Raw genomic sequence first — 22793 nt, forward strand, 5'->3', positions numbered from 1 at the left:
AACAATTGTGTACATGAACTGCATGTTAAATTGAAAGAATTATTGGGACGCCAAATAATTCTTTCAATATAGCGGCTATATTCAGATATTCATGTGTAAAGCAATATAACCAAATGCTTTTAACAGACATGAATTATAATACTCAAACAATCCACTCAATGAAAATGGAAAATGTGTTTTTTCACCCTTTTCAAATTTCTATCTTCCTTTTTTTATCCTCCATTTAAGAACAAAATAGAATCAATATACCTGTTCCAGTGGTATGGTCAAATGATGGTCCTGTAGAAGTAGTTCCGGTTGATCCCCTGTTCCTGGTCCAATCAAAATCATCATCAGGACTTGGAACTTGGAAGTACCCACATAAATCTTGCTCGAATGTACAGTTCAAATCTAAACAATACAAGGCAGAAGCGATGTTGTGTTTCACCCACTTGTGAAAATAGCCAGAAATATCGGGATTTGCGAGGGCACGCAACAGAGTTGTATCAAAAGTTCATTGTGAAATAACTGGGATGGAATAACATTTGTCTGAAGAGTCTTGCACATGAACATTTAAGTTGACGTCAAAATGACCTTTGACCTTACCATGTGACCTCGACTGCAGCATCACATGCAGGTCCCCTAGGTACATCTACCAACTAAGTTTAGTTGAAAAGTCACTCATGGTTATGGAGTTATAACATGTTTCATAACATTAATGATGGACGGACGGACAACATTTGGATTCCCTATTCTTGCCTTCATCTCTGGTGGGAGAGGCAATAAAACAAACAAAGCAAATTCATTCATACACTTGATTTACTTTGTTCGATTTCACAAATTTCGTACAATTAAGTACATGGTATCATATCATGCACAACAATGTAAGCCAATTACTATTGTGTTTGCCTACATTTTTTTGTACATAAGGAAATCGAATAAAAGTTTTAAAATAAAAAATAATTGGAATAAATTCTGGAAGTAATACAACTTCTTTTAAAACAATTCTTGGAATAAAGACTTAAATAAAAAAGAGCAGTGTCAGCTATATTTGTTTTAATCACAGAACTATACAACAAACTTTTTCTATTTTTTTTCTCGGTGGCGAAGAAGCAAATTAAGATTAACTTTTATGAGAACTTCATCATTATAGTAAATACCAAAAGGCTCAGGACACAATCAAATTACAAATTTATATGGTAGTTTCAATATTGGAAAGTTGTCATAATACAAATATGTGCATAGCGGGGTCGTTGTCATAAAATCAGAACAATGGCAATTTCCAGGGAAACCACGAGGGTGATTCGCTCCTGAGGCATGTAATTATGGCAGTTGCCATAATAATGGCATAGTTACAATAGTAGTAATGGCGGCATATTGAGCCCAAAATGTTGAGGGGGCCTGGCATATCTGGTAAAATAAAAAAAGATGCGAGCGAGTGATTCAAGTGAGCAGAAATTTGACATTTTTAATACAAAAAAATAAATTTGCGATAGATTTTGACATATTATTCAGAAAATAATACAACATTCTATCATTTTCTTTTTTCTTCTCCTTTTTTATTGCTTGTGAACATTTTGGGGGTCCATGGCCTCTCAAGCCCTCCATCTGTATGCCAGTGATTTTAACTCGTAATGAAATGGGGCCCATATCCAACTTTATCAACATTTCAAGAAACTAGTTGGCCTACCTGATGAAATAGTTTGACTAGCAGCACAGTTAAGGAAGGAGATACCGTCTAAGGCAACAGTGTATGTGGTAGGCTGGACAGGATTCAGATAGACATGATCAAAGCTCACCTGTGAGACAAAAGGAGGAACATCTAGATTAATAAATGCCCATAATTTCCATAAGAAAGAATAGACAAAATGTAATGTAAAAAACAAAAAAACCAAAGAAATACATTTCATTTTAATTCATTTATTTCAACATCCAACAAACAAATATAATACAAATAACATAGTATGCATTGTAAAACAATATAAAACATTAAAATTAATCATAAAATGAATTCATGATGTACAACAGGCGGATTTTTAACAGGTGCATGAATATCTGTGCATGATACACTAAAAGTATTTTTATTTGATCGCTTTTCTACATGATTGAAACCGAATCCCCAAACAGCAGTTTGAGGGGCTTTAACGTTATCTACAGTCAAAATCTAATTTCATGCATGAATTAGGATAATTTGTTCATACAAAAATAAAATGAATAGATTCAGTTTAACATAGCTATGCAATCGTAAAGATTACATTATTTTTTCCTTGATGCAAAGGTTCTTTGGGATCATCCAAAAAACAACTCTGAAATCGTAAAGGGGGGGGGGGGGTGGGGGGGAAGTGATACCTTTGACTCTGGACTATTAGTCAATATCAAGATATATTTGATAGAGTACATGTATGTGAATATGAGACGGTAGTTCATTTCAAGTAAATCAAGAAAAATTATATCACTTTTGTGTATGCCCAATGAGACCATTTTAAGCCTGCTTGGGTGGAGTTTCTAGGATATATGTTGCACATACCATACACTCATGATTGAGCAACATCATCCCATAGATAATTCACTTCGGCCTAGATAAAGACTTTGGTGTTCTTAGATTTGGATGCTAAATGGATTAGATCATGTTTCATAAAAAACTTATACAATTGCACTATTTCTTTAACAAGTCAAGTTTCTAGTCAGCCAATAACATTATTTCAATAATCTTCAAATTGGACTGCAAATTTGCCACTTTAACAAGCTTTATGAATGGGACCCTTAACTGAATTCTGCTGTCAAGAGTTTCAAGGATTATATGATAAAAATAATGTTAGATTAATCAAGTACAAAATAATACCTTATTCTTATTGCACACTACAATGAAATAAACTAAACTTATACCTTCTACAGGAGATAGAAAAATAACTAAAGAGTTTACAGCATTTATAAATCTAAAAAAATAAATGGCATACACACAATATAATATCGGGAATTAAAAAGGTGGATCTTGGTAGATTAATTCAATTTATTCATCTATTCAATCTTAAGAGATAAATTCAATCTATCATCATGAGAATCTTACCTGTATTCTACCATCTTCAAATTTAATTGCAAATTTGCTACTTTAACAAACTTTATGAAACGGGACCTTTAACTGAATTTTGCTGTCAAGAGTTTCAAGGATTAAATATAATGATAAAAATAATAATCAAGCGCAAAATAATTGATACTTAATTCTCTATGCACATTACAATGAAATAATAATAAATAATAAAAAAACTTATACCATCTACCGGAGCTACAAGAATACCTAAAGAGTTTACAGCATTTATAATCTAAAACACAAAATGGCATAAATATAATATTGGGAATTAAAAAGGTGGGTCTTTATAGATTAATTCAATTTATTCATCTATTCAATCTTAAGAGATAAATTCAATCTATCATCATGAGAATCTTACCTGTATTCTACCATCTTCAAATTTAATTGCAAATTTGCTACTTTAACAAACTTTATGAAATGGGATCTTTACTTGAATGCTGTCAAGAGTGTTAGGATTTAATTTCAAGATCAATTCAATGAAAGGAGGCGCAATAGCTCAGTCGGTAGAGCGGGGGATTCATATTCCGGTGACCCGGGCTTCGATTCCCACTTGGTGTGCTAGTGCCCTTTGGTAAGGCATTAATCCTAATTACCAGGTCCTTTGGAGAGGACCTTAAGCCGTTGGTCCTCTGGTTGCTTGCTTACAAGCATTTATGCTTTCTTAGCAATTGGGTAAAAAATCCCCACCAATCAATCAATCTATCATCACGAGTATCGTACCTGTATTCTACCATTATGCTCTCCGATATACCCAACCCCTTGCTGCCACGTTCCTGGGTTCTCCGTCCCCCTCACCAGGAAGATTTGGTCCCCGTCGATAAGGTACGCCCTCACTTCAAGCAGCTCAAGGTCACTGCTCATGTAATAGTAGAATGTGACCTGACATCTTGACCCCGTAGGACCAAGGTCAGGGGTCACAAAGGAGTTGTAGCCAAAGATGTTCTGGAGGTACCATCCAGGCACTGGGAAATGATAGATTCGAAGAAGTGGAAAGTATATGTAAAATAAAAGCTTAATCATCTATGATTGATCCTAAAACAGATTTTTATCTAAATGAAAGAAATTTCATTAAAATTTGGACCCAACAATTTGGATTAATTTTGAAAGGCCTTGTGCAGAAACATAGCTCTATGGCATCTGCCCCAATGAAAATTGTTTTCACTGAATATCTAAGGATTAACCTGATTTCCAGGATTTTTTGTTCATATGTGATTTAAATATAGTTGACAGTGACATTTTTTATATGTTCGTTAAAAAAAAGTTAAATTCAAATTAAAATCAAGAGGGGGGGGGGGTCAACCTTATACTCCTGTTGCCCCCTTGATATAAAATGGAAGCATACCAAGAGGGTCGTAGAAGTGGTCGCGGTCCAAAGAATCACCGCCTGATCCTGCCAAAGTTCGCTGCCATCCAAAGTTATCTCCTCTACAGAAATCATTGTCAAATTCACAGTTCCCTGAAAACATAAAATAAGAATCATTCAAATTTATATTCAACTTCAAGTTGGATTCTATTTCCAACAGAAAATATCAATATAGAATCATTTCATACATTAATAAAACATAACTACATTGAATAATATAAATCAGTATTGAAATTTGAAGAAATTTATATCTACAAATTTTCATTCATATTTCATAACGACAACCGATAATCTGTTGTGATTTGTTTTATATTACCCTATGTAGCCCCTAAGAACGCTTAAGGTTTAGTCATGCATAAAGCCATGTGAAAGTTATTTAGCTGCACCCAATTTACTGGTGACCCTTCCTTAGGCTCAATGCCAATGGAAATCTTGTGTTCATCACAAGAAAGGATCACAAGTCAATTGTAAGGTCACTCGTAACTTACAAACAGCTTTATGGAACATCCCCCAGGGGCCCGTTGCAGAAAGAGTTGCAATCGATCGCAACTCTAAAAATCAAGCGTAACTTGATTTTCAACCAATCAACAGCGCGCATTTGGGACTTGCGTTTGATTTTTTGACTTGCATTTAAACGCAACTCTTTCTGCAACGGGCCCCAGGTTATTAAATATTGGTGAAGGTTTGCTGGAAAATCCATTATAGCTTAATGGGGTATTGCAAGAAACTTGCGATCAATTGCAAGTCTATTTTTGGTCCCTAAATCAAATTATGTCTTGCAGTTAATTGCAAATTAGTGATTGATTGCTAATCTGCTCCTTGAAACGAGAAGTTTAATCTGATTTGCTACAGGTAACATTGGTCTATCAGTTGTAAGAATGCAACAGAATATTTGCAATTGGTCGCAAATATTTTCTTGCAACACCCCCTAAGAAAGTTATCAGAATTTCCAGTTTTCGATTTGTGACGAGCAGCTGCCCCATGTGAAACGTACATATATGCATATTTTCATTTTTTAATAGTTTGTGATGACATGTCTTATTTTCTTTTTGCGAGCAAGTATGAACTGCTTTGTGTATTCATATACTGAAGCTTCAATAGAAACATATTTTAAATTTTCTGAGAAAATGACACTGACTTGCGTTTTTACCATAGGATCTGACGTCATAATTCAAATAATTAAACTTATATCAGCTTTTTATTCTTTGATGGATTTTGATCGAAAAATCATTTTTTTATTTTTACAATAAACTTTTTGTCAGGGTGAACTTCCCCTTTTACTGTGGAAGAGCCTTGGTGTAGTGGTTCAGACTCTCGCCTCGTAAACAGAGGGTCGTGTGTTTGAATCCCAGCAGTCTAGTGTCCTTTGGCAAATCTACACTTTTCCACTCTCGACCCAGGTGCTAAATGGGTACCCAGTAGGATGCGAAAGGTATTGTAAGTTTGGTTTTGCCTGTGCCATGATAAGGCTGCGATGAATGCAAGGAATGCTCCCCTTGGAGTGGAAATTGTGCACTTTTCGTGCGGGATTGAAATGAATCCAATGACCGGGGTAATAATATGATGTAATGCGCTTTGAGCCATTCTGGGAAAAGCACTCTATAAAAATTGGCTATTATTATTATCATTATTACTGTGTGAATAAATTCTAAAGAAATATCAACCAACCACAAATTTTTTCATCAGCTCCATTCGGACACTGCTCAATGAAATCACACAACTGAGCCTGCTGTACGCATGTCCCTTCCCCACAGCTGAAGTCACTCGAGGATGGACAGGCAGGCCGGGTTGTGGGGATAGGGGGCGTCGAGCCCCCGGGGAGGGAGGTCTGAGTCGAAAGGGGGCAGTTCAAGAAACTGATATCGTCGATGGCGATTGTTGCACTCTGTCCGTCACCAACCACCGCCTCCATCACCACCTTTGTAATGAAAAATATTAATATGTTACATTTTATTATTATTTGTTTCGCTTCACCTGTGCCTGGTAGGTGAAAAGCAAATGGAATCACTATGACCTGCAGGTCTCTCCTCCGGATATAACTGATTGGGGGAATGCAGGCAGGAGGACAACTATACCAGGGTTTTCCCCTACTCTTATACGAAGAGTGCAGTTGGTTCTTAGCGTGCAAAGGTGGGGATTCTCCTCTACACGGGCCTCCATTTCACGTCCTATCCGAGAGATGGGGTGTTTTCCACTGTAACATATTCTGCATCTATGAAACATGGAAGAGACGTTTAGACACATCGCACTGGCTTCAGTCATCCACCAGGGGTGGACTTGAGCTCAAAATCTATGGTTAGACAGGCAGAAGGGTTACTGACTGAGCCAACAATGCTCTCTGAGAAAATTTGAGAAGTCAGCATCAATTGTAACTAGTTTTATAATTTCATTTAATTTTATTTAGTTAATTTCCATTTCCAATGATTCCAATATAATGTTTGGTTTTGTACATTTCGATACAAGCAATAAACATAAAGCAAATTTCTACACACGATATCTATTGAGATTATCATAGAAACATTATTTAGAAAAAAATAGCCTCTATACAAAACTCGGCTCCCTCCAAATATTTGCCGTTACACAACTGCCCGACCCGTCCTTGAACAAAATTGGAACCATGGAATTCAGCAGAAAGATAGCCTGACAAATAAAACCATTCTTTGAAAGAAAACATACAAACCTGATAGTCAGCATTTGTAATGATGGATTCCGTAAAGAATGTGTAACTATCTATAGCGTAGTTACTAATAGTTAATAACAACGTCAAAGGTCCTCCTACTGTGTACCGCGTGTAGACGTTGAATACTCCGACGTCAGGGCCAAAGGCAGAGAAAAAGAACCGTATCTGAGGACAAATACCAAAGTGAAAATGAGAATGTGATTAATCTCTTTTTTTTCAATTTCAAAACATGATGGTAAGCCTTATCAACCATTTTGAGTACATTTAGTATCACTGAAAATAAACAAGAATTCAAAAACAACAAAAAGTAATACAGAAAAATGATTTTGTGAAATATATAGATAGAGAGAAGGGTGGATGAAGAAAATAAGACAAACAGTTGGGGATGGGGAAGAAGCATATAACAGATGCAGTGAAGGAAAAGGAATTTAGCAAGTTAAAGTTAAAAAAAAGAGAGACTGGGGAACAAGGAGGATAGAAAAGGCAAGAGAAAGTAGTGAATATAAACTTAAATATCATAATTCAAAATAGAATGATGAAAAAGAAAACGGTAAGGGAGGAGTCTCAAAGTAAATCCCCCGAATCACATCCAAAGAAAAACAGGGAAGAAAAGCAGAAGAGAGTATTGAAGAATAATATTGACAAAGAGGAAAAGAGAAATAAAGAAGTAAAAGACATGATATGAAAAATAAGATATGAAAAAGGAACAAGAAACAAGGTGGGGGAGAGGGAATAGGATAAATAGAGATATAAAGCAGGAGAGGAAATGGAGGAGAAAAATTGAACGAAAGAATATAAAAAGAACTAGAGGGAGCAGGAGAGAGAGATGACGGATAAGAAGTTAAAAAGAATGATATAAAAAGAACCAATGAAATAGAATACAAAGGAGTAATTCCAAAGTAAAGCCAATCACATCCAGAAGAAAATATGTATTGAGAAATAAATTTTATAGAGTGGAAAAGAGAAAAAAAGAATTAAAACTCACAGTACAGGTGGTGATGAGTCCTGTTGCTTCAAACACAGGGGATACAACCCTGGCAACATCACCCCTCTGCCTTCCCAAGCTATCCGCCAGCAGATAGAATCCTCCTTTATTATTCGTAGTATGATCCCGGGTTGGGGCGTACGACTGGTCAGCGACAAGAGCGGCCGACGTACGGGTCCAGGCGAAGTCACCGGGGAGAGGGGCGAAGGAGCAGAGATCGGTCTCGAAATCACATCGGCCAGTAAAGGATGTGGAATCTAAGAAAATAGAATTGGATCAAAATATCATAGAAAGATCGCAATAACCATAACTATTGACTGGCTTGGTAGCTACAAAAAATTAACAATATTAAGTCTGATCTATGAAAGGCAAGAGGACGTACTGGATCAACCCTTTGTATCACAAAAAAATTCATCTTGGTTATTCATAATTACCGGGCCTATGTCTATACCGTCGCTTTTTCAGTTGACTTGTAAACTATCATCAGGATGATCATTATCATTATCATGCATTGTGTATCTAGTTTTTATATTGCTTTTGTTTAATTCTGTTGGAGAGGGGATTACTTTTTAGCCTGTTAAAAGGGCAATAAACTCTGAACAAAATGAATATTCTGCCAAAGGCCAATGTACATGAGAATAATCTTAACTCATAATCCCTTTCTTCAAACGATGTGAAATATATTGTGATTTTGGCTTAACCCTATCCAGGCTGGGGGGCCTCGGAGGCCCTCCCTGAACGCTCTGTGTAATATTTTCACTGTGTGAATTTTTTTTGACCGCACCATTCGCTGAATTTTTACTTTTAAGTCTTGCGCAACTTTTGAGACCAGTTTTGCATCACCCGGGAACGCGGTTCCAAAATTATGCAACATTATGAAAGTGTATGTCAGACCAAAAATTGATAAAAAATGTGATTTTGTGTACAAGTCAATGCAAATTGTGTTTCAACCAAATATCATAAATGTATGCTTAGTTTTAGTTTTACTGGTCTAAATGTATTTATTTTATGCTGTTTATGATCTCAGAAGAGTCCAAAACAAATTTCATTGAAAAAAATAATGAAAAACAAAAGGTAAAAAAAAAGAAACACATAAGAAGTTGCAAAAAACGATATAATACATAAGAAATTGGTCCGATATCGGAATTTTGTTCATGTAAACTCGCTAAGAACACCTCAAAGAGTTTTTATACCAAAAATTAGAACATTTGGAGCCTTATTTAGGGAGATAGAGGGCAAAGCATGATTTCGCATACTAATTACGCATAAATTAGCATAATCACTTCATAGCAATTTGCATGGAATATATTACTATATAATTTTGTACAATATGTCCCAGACAACATGCATATTGATTTTCGGTGTGAGCACGCGGTTACCGGCCGAGATCTCAAGGGGGGGGGGGCGGCCATGTGAACTCCAAAAATACCCCGGCCTAGATAGGGTTAAAATAGGATGGTCCACTGAACTATATATTGAAAAACAAGAATATTCTGAGGCATAGTAAAAACAATTAAATTCCAGGCAAATGGAATGGTGTGATGAATGAAAGGAAACTATTCATTCTTGCACTGAGTATGAATTTAGAATAATAAGTGTTGCACCCTGGCAAAGGATGCTGGCTCCACACAAGGTGGTTTAGGACTTCAGATGGTGCACTTTAAAGTGGTATGGCACTTTATACGAACCGCATTGAAGTTCATCAGAATAGTCGCCACAGTCATCATCGTAATCACAAAGGAACTCAAGGTTGATGCAAGCTCTGTTGGAGCATCGGAACTCGTCGATATCGCATGATGTCTCCGGACGAGGAAGCGAGCAGCTAATGAAGGCGACGTCATCGATGGCGATGATACCAGGATTGCTGAGGTTGGGAAGGGCGAGGAAGTTGATCTGAAATAGAAGTTTCAGTAAATCTCCTTTTATCTCATTATCATTGTCATTAGCATAACCTGAATAAGAACCATCACAATTACCACCATAATAATTATCATCACCATCATTACAACCGTCATTATAATTATCATCACCATCATTATCATCATGCATCTCATCATCATCATCACCATCATCATCATCATCATTATCTTTTTGATCATCATGCATCATGATCAATGCTATCATCATCACCATCATTATCACCATCATCACCATCATCATCATCATCATCATCATCACCGCCATCATTATCATCATCACCATCATCACCATCATCATCATCATCATCATCATCATCATCATCATCATCTTTTTGATCATCATGCATCATGATCAATGCTATCATCATCACCATCATCACCACCATCATCATCATCATCATCACCATCATCATCATCATCACCATCACCATCATCACCATCATCATCATCATCATCATCCTCATCATCATCATCCTCCTCATCATCATCACCACCATCATTGTCCTTTTCATAATTGTCATCACAATCATTTTACATATATTTTTTTCTGTTTAAGCAACTATATGTCTATTATTAGCAACAATGTATTCACTGACTGGAATAGATGATAGGCCTTTAACATTATCATTACGTAAAACGCCCTGTGAATTCAAAAATGGATTTTCTAAATGATTTACAATATTTCTCTAGATCACAGACAGAGGCAACTGTTTTTATGGTCATTTCAACACCTTGATCACGTAAATCATAACTAAAAATACATAATACTGAGGTAAATAAGAATCAAGTCTATACCGTGTGTTGGTACTGAATTCGACCAGTGTATAGGACAGCTTGCTGCCAGGCTGTCCCTCGGGGCTCTGATCGCCGATAGATGATCGTCTCTTCGCTTGGTGAGGATTTAAAAGACACCATTAAATCACCTGAAAAAGTAAAGTTAATGTGCAAAAGATAATTCAATCCTTCCGTATTTACCATGATCACAGTATAGTTACCAATGCAAATGACTAATATCCAATCTGGGGCCCGTTGCAGAAAGAGTTGCATTTAAACGCCAGTCAAAAAATCAATCGCAAGTCCCTAATGCGTGCTGTTGATTGGTTGAAAATCAAGTTGCGCTTGAGTTTTAGAGTTGCGATCGATTGCAACTCTTTCTGCAACGGGCCCCAGGAGTGTTACTAAGAATTAATAATACTGGAAAAAATACTTTGTCAGATTACATATCTTAGAATCTTAACATATCCTTTAATCTTCTGCACTCCATTTATAAGTTTGTTACATTAGTTTTATAATCTCATGTGTACTAATACATTTACATTATGACAGAGATGTAAAGTAATTTCCAATAATTCTTTGATACACACCTAGAATGTATATTCTATGTGTGTATCAAAGAATTATTTGATATTCTCCTACAATTTTAGTCATAATGTAAATAAATTGCTGAATCTAAGAAAGAGGGAGGGGGGGTGGTTGGATTCAATACTCATGAGATCATGGACAACTTCTTAAATCATGGCTGAACTGGAAGTGGGGGGTCTGGACAGAAAGAGAGAGAATCACTAACACATACATGTAGTCATGTGTGGGTGTGTAAGAAGGGGAGGGGGGGGGGGTGGCGGTCCCTCAGCCCCCTCAGTTCCCCTGTTCCTGTATTGAATGTTGATATGTTTACATTGAGATAGACTTCAGATATAAAATCAATACAAATAACTTACTCTGTCCACTTAAGACATAGTAAAAGTTCATTGACAGAAAATAAGATATATAACAAAATTACTTACTTTGTCCACTTAAGACATAGTAAAAGGTCATGGTGCAACGTGCACTTGTCTCCTGTATAAGAGGTCCCTGTAGCCTTGCATAGTCACTGCTCTGTGACTGTGCAGTGTAGTCTACCACCATATAGTAACCAGACCCAGTTGTGTGATCTGAACTGGGTAAGGGGAGGCTGGGAGGGGGCGTGGTCGATCCTCCCTGTAGTATCCATGGAAACAGGCCCGTAGGGTCGTTGGTATAACCGCACTGGTCTGATTCAAATGTGCAGGATCCTGTTATTAAGGTCAGAATGACGGACATAAAACCGACAGGTTAATTTCAACATTCAGTACATCTACAGGAAAGAATTGCCGGAATATACCTTGCACCTGTTTAAGAATGAAAAAAATGGGAATTAATGATGGATGGCTTCGTAACAGGGTTGTAAATAGTCACCTTATGTCATTTAATTCTGTATCTTAGGCATACGTTCTCACCTTTTTGTGTGCTTTGTGCATTTTTCTGCTTAACAATGAATGAAGCACCACTTATTTAGGAAAAATAAGACATTGAAAAACCATCAATTGCATCTTTGAAAAGGTGTCTAGGGCCCGCTAACATTAAGCTTAGCCATTGATTGTTGGGCCGATGCACTGATTATGTATGATCAATCGTAAAAAAGAGCCCCTCATTCGATCACTATTACATAAAGTCCATAAGGGCCCATTACCCAAAGCTTAGTAATCGATTTCAGGAGCTAATTTCTATGATTGATTGCATTGGTTTTTGTGTGTGATCCATCATAAAAATAAACACCAAGACAATTGTTAATCTTTACGTTACAAACTCTCAGATATTTTTCTATTTTGCATACCACAGTTAGCTTCATCAGAGTCATCTTGGCAGTCAGGGAACCAATCACAGACCAGGTTTCCTGGGACAGTCTGTGAGCCGTCGTTACAGGGGAAGGGAGGCTCCGTGGTCCGGCCGCTGCAGGCTCCATTGAACAGTATCAGATCATCAATCGCAATGTCAGAAGAACCTTGGGCCGATAGGATGCCCTCTATGAGGATCTACAAAGCACATTTACAGAGATATTTATTCATTGTACAAAACATTGAGGGGCATAAGAATATTTAAGACAAAGCAAGAAATCAGAGAGAGATAGAGAGATAAATAAATAAAGCAAGAAAGAATATATATTATTTTTGGCATAAAATCTTAGCTATTTTTTATCAATTACTTGTGATATAATGTTTATTATGAATATCTCTAATATATACATATATGTAAAGAGAGAGAGATAGAAAAAGATATAGACATAGAGGGGATGGAGATAGCAGAAGACGGAAAAATTGTGACCAAAGTTTGCGGAAGAAAATATGATTTCCATTGATGAGACATCAATGGAAATCATATTTTCTTTCTGCAACCTTTGAGTAGACATGCTATAGAGAGAGAACAAGAGGGAGAGAGAGAGAGAGAAAGACAGAGATACAGAACAAAAATGAGAGAGCAAGGTTTTGTTAGCATACCCTATACTGTGTGGATGTCTGGAGATTGAATTCACCATAGTTCCATTGGTCAGGTAGAGAGCCAGTGTAAGCCAGTAATATTTCAGTTCGATCAGCAGTCTCCCATGCAACCTGTTATAACCAAGAGAAAATCACGAAGCCAATTTTTTTGTAATTAAAAACAATAACAGCATTAAAAGATTGTTAAAAGAAACAAGTGTTAGCAAATTAATCTTATGCTTGATTTTCACGATTGTTTGTACATTGTAGTCAAAGCAATCAATTAAAAAAAATGTTCTGCAAAGATTGTTTTATAGACACCTGGAGCCCATCTTACAAAGAGTAGCTATTAATCAAATCAATCGCAACTATGGAAAGCCAGCAAAGTGAACAAACAAAATGCATGTTTGCTAAAAAAAATTTATAGATATGAATGCATATCTATAAATTCATTGATTTCTTGACAATTTGGGATGTTCTCTTTTGTTTACAAAGGATATTTTGCAAATTTCCTGTAGAAAAAATTATGACACTGATGGCTTTCCATTGAGTTACGATTGATTGGATCAATTGTAACTCTTTGTAAGATGGGGCCCTGATCTTTTTTCTTCTTAACAAAACAATATCAAATGATATATACTTACATTCAGAGTGCCAAAGTTAGAGCCACTTGCTACCATGTGATACCAGAGGGAAAAGCAGGCAACACCATTGGTCGCATCTATGCTTGAAGACTCAAACCTTGCACGGGTTCCCTGCCCGCCGCGGGTTGAATCAATATACATGTACCATCCAGAGGGCGTCCCAGTGGTGTGGTCAAAGTTCGGTCCGGTGTAAACACTTCCGGTTGACCCACTGTGACGTAACCAGTCTATCTCGTCTCCGGTTTGCACGTTCGACCAATCACATGTGTCGACCTCGAAATTGCAAGTTCCTAGCAAAAGGAATTTACAGAGAGTAAAATGACAAAGAAATCAAAAGTCTGAATGTACTTTTAATTCATTGTAAAGTCCAAGTACATTCATCAAGAACTTTTATCACATCTACCAGTATTGTGAAGACTAGTGCTACTACAACTACTAACAGGGAACGTGGACTGGGTTTGAAGGGGGGAGGAGGCTGAGCGCACAACCCATGCCACTCCCTCCCCTGTTTACCTAGCAAAAAGGGTTTAGGTCCACAATGATATTTTTTTCAGATATATAGAAAAAAAATGAAGACGGGTAGATTTTTTCTATACCAAATTTTATGTTCACATGATAGGGTAGTTCATCATGACAATTTAGTTTCTTATAAGAATATTGCAATAAGTGAGAATAAAAAACATGGTTTTTCTCGGAATGGTCTAAAGTGGACCTAACCCCTAATTCGCCTAATTCGCCCATGCTTATTAATGTTCATAATTCTTTTTTTTTCTTCTTTACATATTTATTAACATATTTACAAGTCAAAATACAAACACATGCATACATATTATTAATACAATTAGTTCTACCACTATTACTACTTATTTTCTTACTACTACTGCTGCTATTCATACTACAACTGGTACTATTACTACTACTACTACTATCACTACTGATATAATACTACTACTGTTGCTGCTATCATATTACTACTATTCTTTATACAATTAATTCTACTACTGCTCTACTATTAAATAAATATAGACACAACTGAATAAATGAATGAGTGAATACATAAGCAAACAAATAAATAAATTAGTAAATAATAGACAGGTCAAACCTGGTTGTCCAGTGCACTGGCCATCATTGACCTTGACATCATCCAGTGCAATGTATTCATCCAAGAGAGCAGACTGGACATCGATCTTGAAGGTGAAGACATTCTGGTAAGTAGAAGATATTTCTAGAGATCCCTTCCGCCAGAAACCTGATGTTGGATCCTAACAATATGTAGGTCCACAAAGCAAAATCAATGCAGATGTCACTAATAACATGGTGTGATGATAAGTTTGATCAAATATAGACATTCATTTTAGAGATATATAGAATGTGTATTTTGACATATCAAGAAACATGAATATGTACATGTAGGTCCCAGGGGGGGGGGCACTCAGTATATGTGTGGTGGATTTGTTCCAAGGCATAGCATTTTCTTCTTATCAAGAAAAAAGAAAGAAATCCGTTCCAAAGCTTCACATATTTTTGTAAAGCCGTTCCGGCCGGATTGATCCCCTACAGTGAGCTGCATTTTGGTGAAAAGCAGAGCTCTCCGACCATTGCCTCTGCGAGAGTGCATCTGGCGCCCGTGCCACCGGGCTAGCTGCATCCATGCACGTATGCCCATTCCATAGGGATGCATACGCACTCACAAGCAGGCGATCCGTTGCAAGGACCTGCGTTTTCACAAACATTTGTGGATCCGAAGCCTGTTCCGAGGACCCTCCTTTATGGTCATTCCCCCTCCATTACCTGAGCATGAAGGATCCTACTATAATTAACATGCACCGCCATTAAAATGGCTCATGTTCTATAATCTAACCAGGGAGCCGTAACACAAAGGTTAGCGATTAATCCCTAAATGAAATCACCAATCAAGATCATTGTTGCATGCGCACTTTGCTATGTAGACTGACTATGAAGCAATCAAAATTGTTCTTTGAAATTAGCGATCAATCGCTAGCCTTTGTGTTAAGGGACCCAGGAGAATTATTTTCACCATGATAAATATCAGACTGAAAAGGCTTTAATATACTCTGATGCAAATGATGAAAACATTCTAGCTCTCTTTACAAATGTCACTCTAAAAATATGCCAAGGAGCAGATTCCTTTACATATATGTTAAACCTCCCTAAACAATAATACATCATGAAGTGCAATGTAACATAATGGTTAAGTTCTGAACACAAGCAATCCTTATCTGCAAATATAACTGAAATACACACATGGCACAATGTTATGGAATATCAATATTAAATGAATAACTCACCGTAAAACTTCGACCTATTGAATTTGGCATGAGCTGGCCTGCGTCATCATAAAAAAGGGCTTGCACAGTGAAAATACCAAATATATCTGGATGGAGAATAGATAAGAAACAGAATGGTGACACATATAATAATAATAATAATAACATGCAACATTTATATAGCACTTAATACAAATGTTTCTAAGCGCTGCATACTATTACCCCGGCTTTAGCACGGCTACCCTGATCGGGCGCATTGAGCATTCCAAGGAATTTCTTCCTACCAGGTACCCATTTACTACACCTGGGTCAAGAGTGGCAAATGTAGATAAATGCCTTGCCAAAGGACGCTAGAGCTGCGGTGGGATTTGAACCCTGGTCCTTGTGGTTCACAGTCCGGAGACTTATCCACTGAGCCACAACACACTCAACTACATATGATTTATTTACCCCCCCAAAAAAAACTTCTGAAATACGTCGAGTGTCGTGGAAGTAAAAACTCCCTATATATCATCGTTCACACAAGAAAAGTGGTCAACTTACCATTCAACTGTTGCTTAGGTTCACCAGGTTTCGAAAAAGGCTTCCTGATTGTTCATTATCCTAAAGGGGATTAGGTTTTCTATGTTCTTAAATACATCTCTATTCACACAAGAAATGAAGTTGACTTACCACTCAAGGAATACCAGAATTCAACACATCTGTAACCACTCAATGGCTTGGGGTAAGGAGGTGATAACAAGCGACCGTTATCTCCAATTTGGGGGCGCTGTCCAGTGTTGACTCTCATATAGAATCCTGCATGGGTGAGATTGCATTGATAGGATGTAGCATTAGACTGATAATAAACACAAACCAGATATTGGGACTACATAGACATTGTGATAATGAATGGCATATTGGTTCAGTACGTTTCCCTTCTTTGGCATTAGACAAATTATCGATTGTGATTGGTCACTATAACCATTCCACAAGCTTGAAAATATTAGTTAAAGGGCAAGTTTACCCTGAAGAAAACTTTGTCGTAAAAATAGCAGAAAAAATAGTAAAAAATATTGGTGAAGGTTTGAGGAAAATCTGTTAAAGAGTAAGAAAGTTATTAGAGTTCAAAATTTGGGATTTGTGACGTCATAAACGAGCAGCTGCCCCATGTGTTATGTAATATAACATGTATGAATTTCAAATTTTCTATGGTTCCTGATGACTTAATTTTGTTTTCTTTTCATGATCGGGTGTGAAATGATTTGTCTATTGATATACAAAAGTTACAGTGAAAACCATTTTCAATTTTCTGAGAAAATGACATTTCATTGATTTTTTACCATTCGCTATGTAGGAATGCTGCTCGCATATGACGTCACAAATCAAATAATTGAAATTCTAATAACTTTTAAATTATTTGATGAATTTTTCTCAAACCTTCGGCAATATTTTTAATTATTTTTTCTGCTATTTTTACAATAAACTTTTTGTCAGGGTGAACTTCCCCTTTAATTAATTTCTACACCCCTACTCTATTGTTAATCATTTATTCCAGGCCTGCTGCTATAGGCCAATTCTGTGACTTATTCATCCAAGTTAGAAATCTTCCAAACTTGTCCTTCTTTCATATCTTTTATGCAGTTCACACCCATCCTTTATATTTTCCAAAATATTCAAGGACATCAATGTCACAACAAATGAATGACAATGAAATGATTTTAAGACAAATAAAATCAGTGGTACTTTACCATTACAGAATGAATAGTTCTATATTTTCACTGACAACTTATCAAGGCTATGGAATTCCTAGCTGGCTCATAACTGTCAGGATTTAAATAGGTACCTGAAATAATCAGCATGGAAACTGGATAACTTACCATCGTTGGTACCCAGGGTGTGGTCTATGGGAGGGGTGAATGCAATAGATGCTCGTCCATTCTCTCTGGACCAGTCGAGAGAATCAGTGTTGTCATTCACGTAGTTGCAGATGGTGATGTCTTCAAAGTCACAAAACACTGCGGGGAGAATTGAACAGAATGACCTGTATTCTACAATCTGGTCTAAAGTTATGCTTTAACTATGGAAAGCTGATCATGACAGAAGTCTCTCGGAAATGAGGTTGAATTTATCAGTTATTTGGCAATCTAGGGCCCTTTCATTAAGAATTTGGAACTGTTGAAACTTTGCCATTATGGCAACCACCATGGTAACCTTGATTATGAATGGCTGCTGAGCCATATAATGGCAAAGCTAGAGCAGTTGCAAGTCCTTTATGAAACAAGCCCCTATTATTCAAAACTGTGTGAAAATAATAACGTAAATTGTTTTCTATACTATTCATATATGGATAAAGAACTCAGTAAACATAGAATGCATACAGCGTAAAACCATAACCATTTTATTCTTGGCTTTTCATTTTTTTGTACCGACTTATGGGGTGTTGCAAGAAAATATTTGCAATCAATCGCAAATATTCTGTTGCAATTTTACAGTTGATTGATCACTTTTAACTTCAGAAAATCTGATTACACTCCTTGTTTCATGGAGCAGATTAGCAATCAATCGCAAATTTGCAAATTAATTGCACGGCATATGCTTGATTTCGGGACAGAAAAAAGACTTGAAATCGATCGCAAGTTTCTTGCAATGCCCCATTAGACCATGGTCTAACTTAAAGGTGACTTCTAAATACGGACCAATGAGTTACTCTCGTCATTTTTGTGTCATGTTATTTTTTTAATGCTTTAAACCAGAAGTATTTGTTTAAGAGGTACACAAATGAAATGGGATCTGTGGTTTAGTTACAAAATACCCCTCTTACCCGCAAAAGACAATAATATCAAAATCATTGGTGTTACTATATTTATTCAAACGCCTTTACTTCATGCCACTTTTTAAAAGATATGTTTTATTTCAGTGGTTATAGGGTAACACTACATCACACAATATCGGAAGTTCTCGGAACAAACAATATTTAGAAGACAAACTGTCCGCCTTCAGCCAGTCAGGAGGAATATAAATAGGTGTATAACCTTTGCTAATTACTTCATATGGCCATGTTATGACAAATAAGCGAATATAATTAGATGACAATAGCGTTATATTTATTAAGCACACAAGCTATAATATTGATGCATTTTGCAGTGAGACAGTGACATGGATATTGGCAGTGAACCCAGTGAGATTCAAAATAATCTTTTACTTACAAAGTTCGGGGCAAGGCCCATCTGATATGATGACGTCATCAATGGCTATGTCACCTTGGTAACCATCCCCGGCCACGCCCTCAATATATACCCTCTGGTAGATGGCATTGGTAGCAAAGGGTACTTGACCATGCACCCATTGGTATCCCTGCTCCCCTGTGCGCGTCCACAATATTCCCCCATCTAAGGAAAGGAGATGAAGAAGGAAAGGAGGTATTAAGTACATGTAGAAGGAGAAGAACACCATTTATAAGCTTCATAAATTTCATTTCAATACATATACTGTATATTTAAACAAGAAAACATGCAAACGAATAACTGAGTGTAATATGACTTAATATGGAAACTCCATTTATAGTCAATTGTAATGAATATATATATATATATATATATATATATATATTTTGTATGTGTATTGCACTTTTTTTTTCTGTTTAAACTATTCAATGGACCAACTTCAAGCAGAACATTCCCACTTTGTTTATATATATATATATATATGTATATATATATATATATATATATATATATATATATATATATATATATATTCATTACAACCCCAAAATCCCAAAACAAGAAAATCGTTTTTTTAAACCATGTCAAAGTAGAAAACAGTTTGAACGGTGATCTTAGTTAAAGAAGATTAATCTTAGAAAGTAGTACACCTTTCAGGGCTAGTTGAAAATGTAAATTACCTGTTACTCCATCGTCAATGCCTGTGCCAACGTTGAGTGTGTTGACATGGAAACCGTACATAAAGTACCAAAACTCTATACAGGATGTGACTGCAGGGGGCGGTATAACATCACTATACACCCTAGCCTTTTGTTGTCCGGCTTGGTTATTTGAGTCTATCATTGCATAGTAGCCTGTATGTTTAATTCGATAAAAGGTCATTGAAATTTATTTCTGCATTTTTTCAAACAATAGCGAGGCAGAATCATCAACATTAACATGTCATTGATTCATTTTATTTATGGTTATCTTCATTTACAATGTATGCTCTCCAGGAGGTTCCCATTTCATTTCATTCTATTGTCTTATTAAATAAATATGAAGGTCAAATTTCATATAGATGTTTTTTCCATTACAATTCTCAGAACAATAATACAATTTCAAACTTCATGAAATAGCCTTACATCAATCACTAAAAAATCAGCAGTAATCTACATGTTGTTTTAATTTACATAGATTTTCTTATTATTCTCCAAATCAACAGTTCTTATAAACAAATTAAAAAGATAAAGATATATAATCTTAGTACAGCTCGCCCATTACTCAAAAACACTTTCCCCTGCCCTGCTCCACTCGATCGCTACCCTGTCTCCTTTTATAACCACACATACAAAACACACGGCACACAATCAAGTTAACTCCCCAAAACAAACTCTCTCTTTCACGCATGGCCGCACTATTTTTTCAACACGTTTTCATTAAGGATTTCATTCAAATAATTACATACCTCAAGATAAAAACCCCCAAAATACAAATCTTCTTTTCATATCAACAAGAATATGCAACAATATTTACAAAAATATGAAGCAAATAAGGATGGAATGAAATGCCTTAAAAATATACTTTTATATCTAATAAAACAAACAAACAAACTAAACTGAGCCCCCAACCCTATATGTATTTTAATACTAATTAATATTTGATGACTGAATGATTTGCTAGAAAAGAAAAATCAATATATTATCGTTGCATCTGTAATCTCATTTTACATCAAGCTTCAACATACCTTTACATAATTATACACACATACACACACCCCCTTTCCCACCCCTTATACACTCTCCTAACACGCTGCCATACTCAATTCACATTCTTGAATCATGCTCGAATCCACACTCCATCACATATGCACACACTACAATATTCCAAGTACACTTCCTACCGTTCTTATTTTGCAATGTGTGATCGGCAGATGGTCCCGTCCCATCATTGGCTCCGGACCCTTGCTGCAACGACCAATCAAAATCGTCGTTAGAACCCTGCACCCAGCTGCAGAGGGACCCACCCTCAAAGCTGCAATCCCACTGGCTGGGTTGTCTAGTCACTGGTGGTACGAGAGTCGTTGTTGGAGCTGTGAATGAACAATGGAGGCAGGGATAAAGTACATCACAGGCGTGACCAGCATTGTCATGTTCAACACACAGCAGAACATTTGTAACGAAACAAGCGTACATTGCAACCTCTTTAAAAACATGCATTCTGGGCTGTCTTTTATAATTTACCCAAGCATTTCATCTTATCGTTGATGTGGTTTATGGTACACCATGTGGAGTGTTATAGAAACAGTGGATAGAAGAAGAGAAGGAAATGGATAGGAGAGAAAGTAGAGTCTTGACAAGGACTGTAAACCAGAAGAGATTGATGAGTTGAGAAGAGCTTGAGTAGTAGAGCTGATGAGGAGATGCTGGCTTGAGTCGGCGAGTACAGATGATGAGTAGTAGAGAGACTCGACGTTTCGGACAGGTTGACTGTCCGTCTTCAGGAGTGCACTCCTACTCTCAAATCTCCACTTTCTCGCCTATCCATTTCTTCTCTTCTTCTATCCACTGTTTCTATAACACTCCACATGGTGTATACGTAAACCACATCAGCGATTGTACATGCCACCATGCAAACCTTCAAACAACATCTCATTTCATCAGTAAGGACTGAAATATTGCAGGGGTGGGGGAGGGGGGCTGCTTGGTCTCCAGATAATTCAAACAATTTTTCATTGACTTTTTTTGTCATGAAATTTTTACATCCAAAGTGTGCATCAGATCCTTTACTTTCATCATAATATTCAAGGAATTGCCCTTTAATGCAGCTCAATTGCTTCCCTCCTTTACATTAATATAATGTATTGTTGAAATTAAAAGGTAGTCTTGCCTTTTATTTAGAAAAAATAGAAATTGCGTAATTACAAGATGCTAGAATTAAATCCTTTTTAGACTTAGTCTAGAATGCTAGGCTATACTGCTTCAAATTTGGAGATCTCAACTACATTATCTTACAAAAAGAAAAGTTAATATTTAAAAAATAATACATATGAAGAACACTCACGGTTACTTGTACAAGAATACGGTAAATACGCAATGTCATCCAATGATATATCTCCTGTGAAACTAGATGAATCAATGGCCTCAAAGGTAATGATATGCTCATAGCCCGAAGAAACATCAACTTGCCCGAGTAGCCACCTGTCGCCCTGGTCGCCACTTAGAGTCCAGATCATAGATTCCGGACTGCTGGGCAGCTCTTGCAGGAATATGTTCAAGGTACCCATGTCTATGAAGAAAAAAGAGGTATCAAGTTAGGTTTACTTTCAGAGTATGTCACAAAGATTTAAGAGTGTGACTCAAGTCACTCTTAAATTACAAGTTATGTGAG

At 36.6% G+C, this 22793-nt stretch overlaps 1 protein-coding gene across 1 annotated transcript in view; it reads right to left on the bottom strand.

The window, feature by feature from the left end:
• The window catches only part of LOC121416846 (MAM and LDL-receptor class A domain-containing protein 2-like), a 161850-nt gene that overhangs the window by 29608 nt on the left and 109449 nt on the right, over positions 1 to 22793 (bottom strand). The window contains exons 76-96 of the mRNA XM_041610363.1: positions 22467 to 22691; positions 21307 to 21495; positions 20105 to 20278; positions 19407 to 19589; positions 18078 to 18215; positions 16891 to 17016; positions 16240 to 16325; positions 15033 to 15192; positions 13931 to 14220; positions 13308 to 13418; positions 12647 to 12845; positions 11799 to 12065; positions 10810 to 10937; positions 9784 to 9988; positions 8096 to 8352; positions 7111 to 7275; positions 6099 to 6348; positions 4410 to 4523; positions 3788 to 4029; positions 1670 to 1778; positions 250 to 390 (exon numbers count right to left, since the gene is read on the bottom strand). Of these exons, the coding sequence (XP_041466297.1) occupies positions 250 to 390; positions 1670 to 1778; positions 3788 to 4029; positions 4410 to 4523; positions 6099 to 6348; positions 7111 to 7275; positions 8096 to 8352; positions 9784 to 9988; positions 10810 to 10937; positions 11799 to 12065; positions 12647 to 12845; positions 13308 to 13418; positions 13931 to 14220; positions 15033 to 15192; positions 16240 to 16325; positions 16891 to 17016; positions 18078 to 18215; positions 19407 to 19589; positions 20105 to 20278; positions 21307 to 21495; positions 22467 to 22691 (3759 nt within the window). The remainder of the gene's footprint in view (positions 1 to 249; positions 391 to 1669; positions 1779 to 3787; positions 4030 to 4409; positions 4524 to 6098; positions 6349 to 7110; positions 7276 to 8095; positions 8353 to 9783; positions 9989 to 10809; positions 10938 to 11798; positions 12066 to 12646; positions 12846 to 13307; positions 13419 to 13930; positions 14221 to 15032; positions 15193 to 16239; positions 16326 to 16890; positions 17017 to 18077; positions 18216 to 19406; positions 19590 to 20104; positions 20279 to 21306; positions 21496 to 22466; positions 22692 to 22793) is intronic.

Source organism: Lytechinus variegatus, chromosome 6, assembly GCF_018143015.1.
Source record: "Lytechinus variegatus isolate NC3 chromosome 6, Lvar_3.0, whole genome shotgun sequence".
Classification (NCBI taxonomy): domain Eukaryota; kingdom Metazoa; phylum Echinodermata; class Echinoidea; order Temnopleuroida; family Toxopneustidae; genus Lytechinus; species Lytechinus variegatus.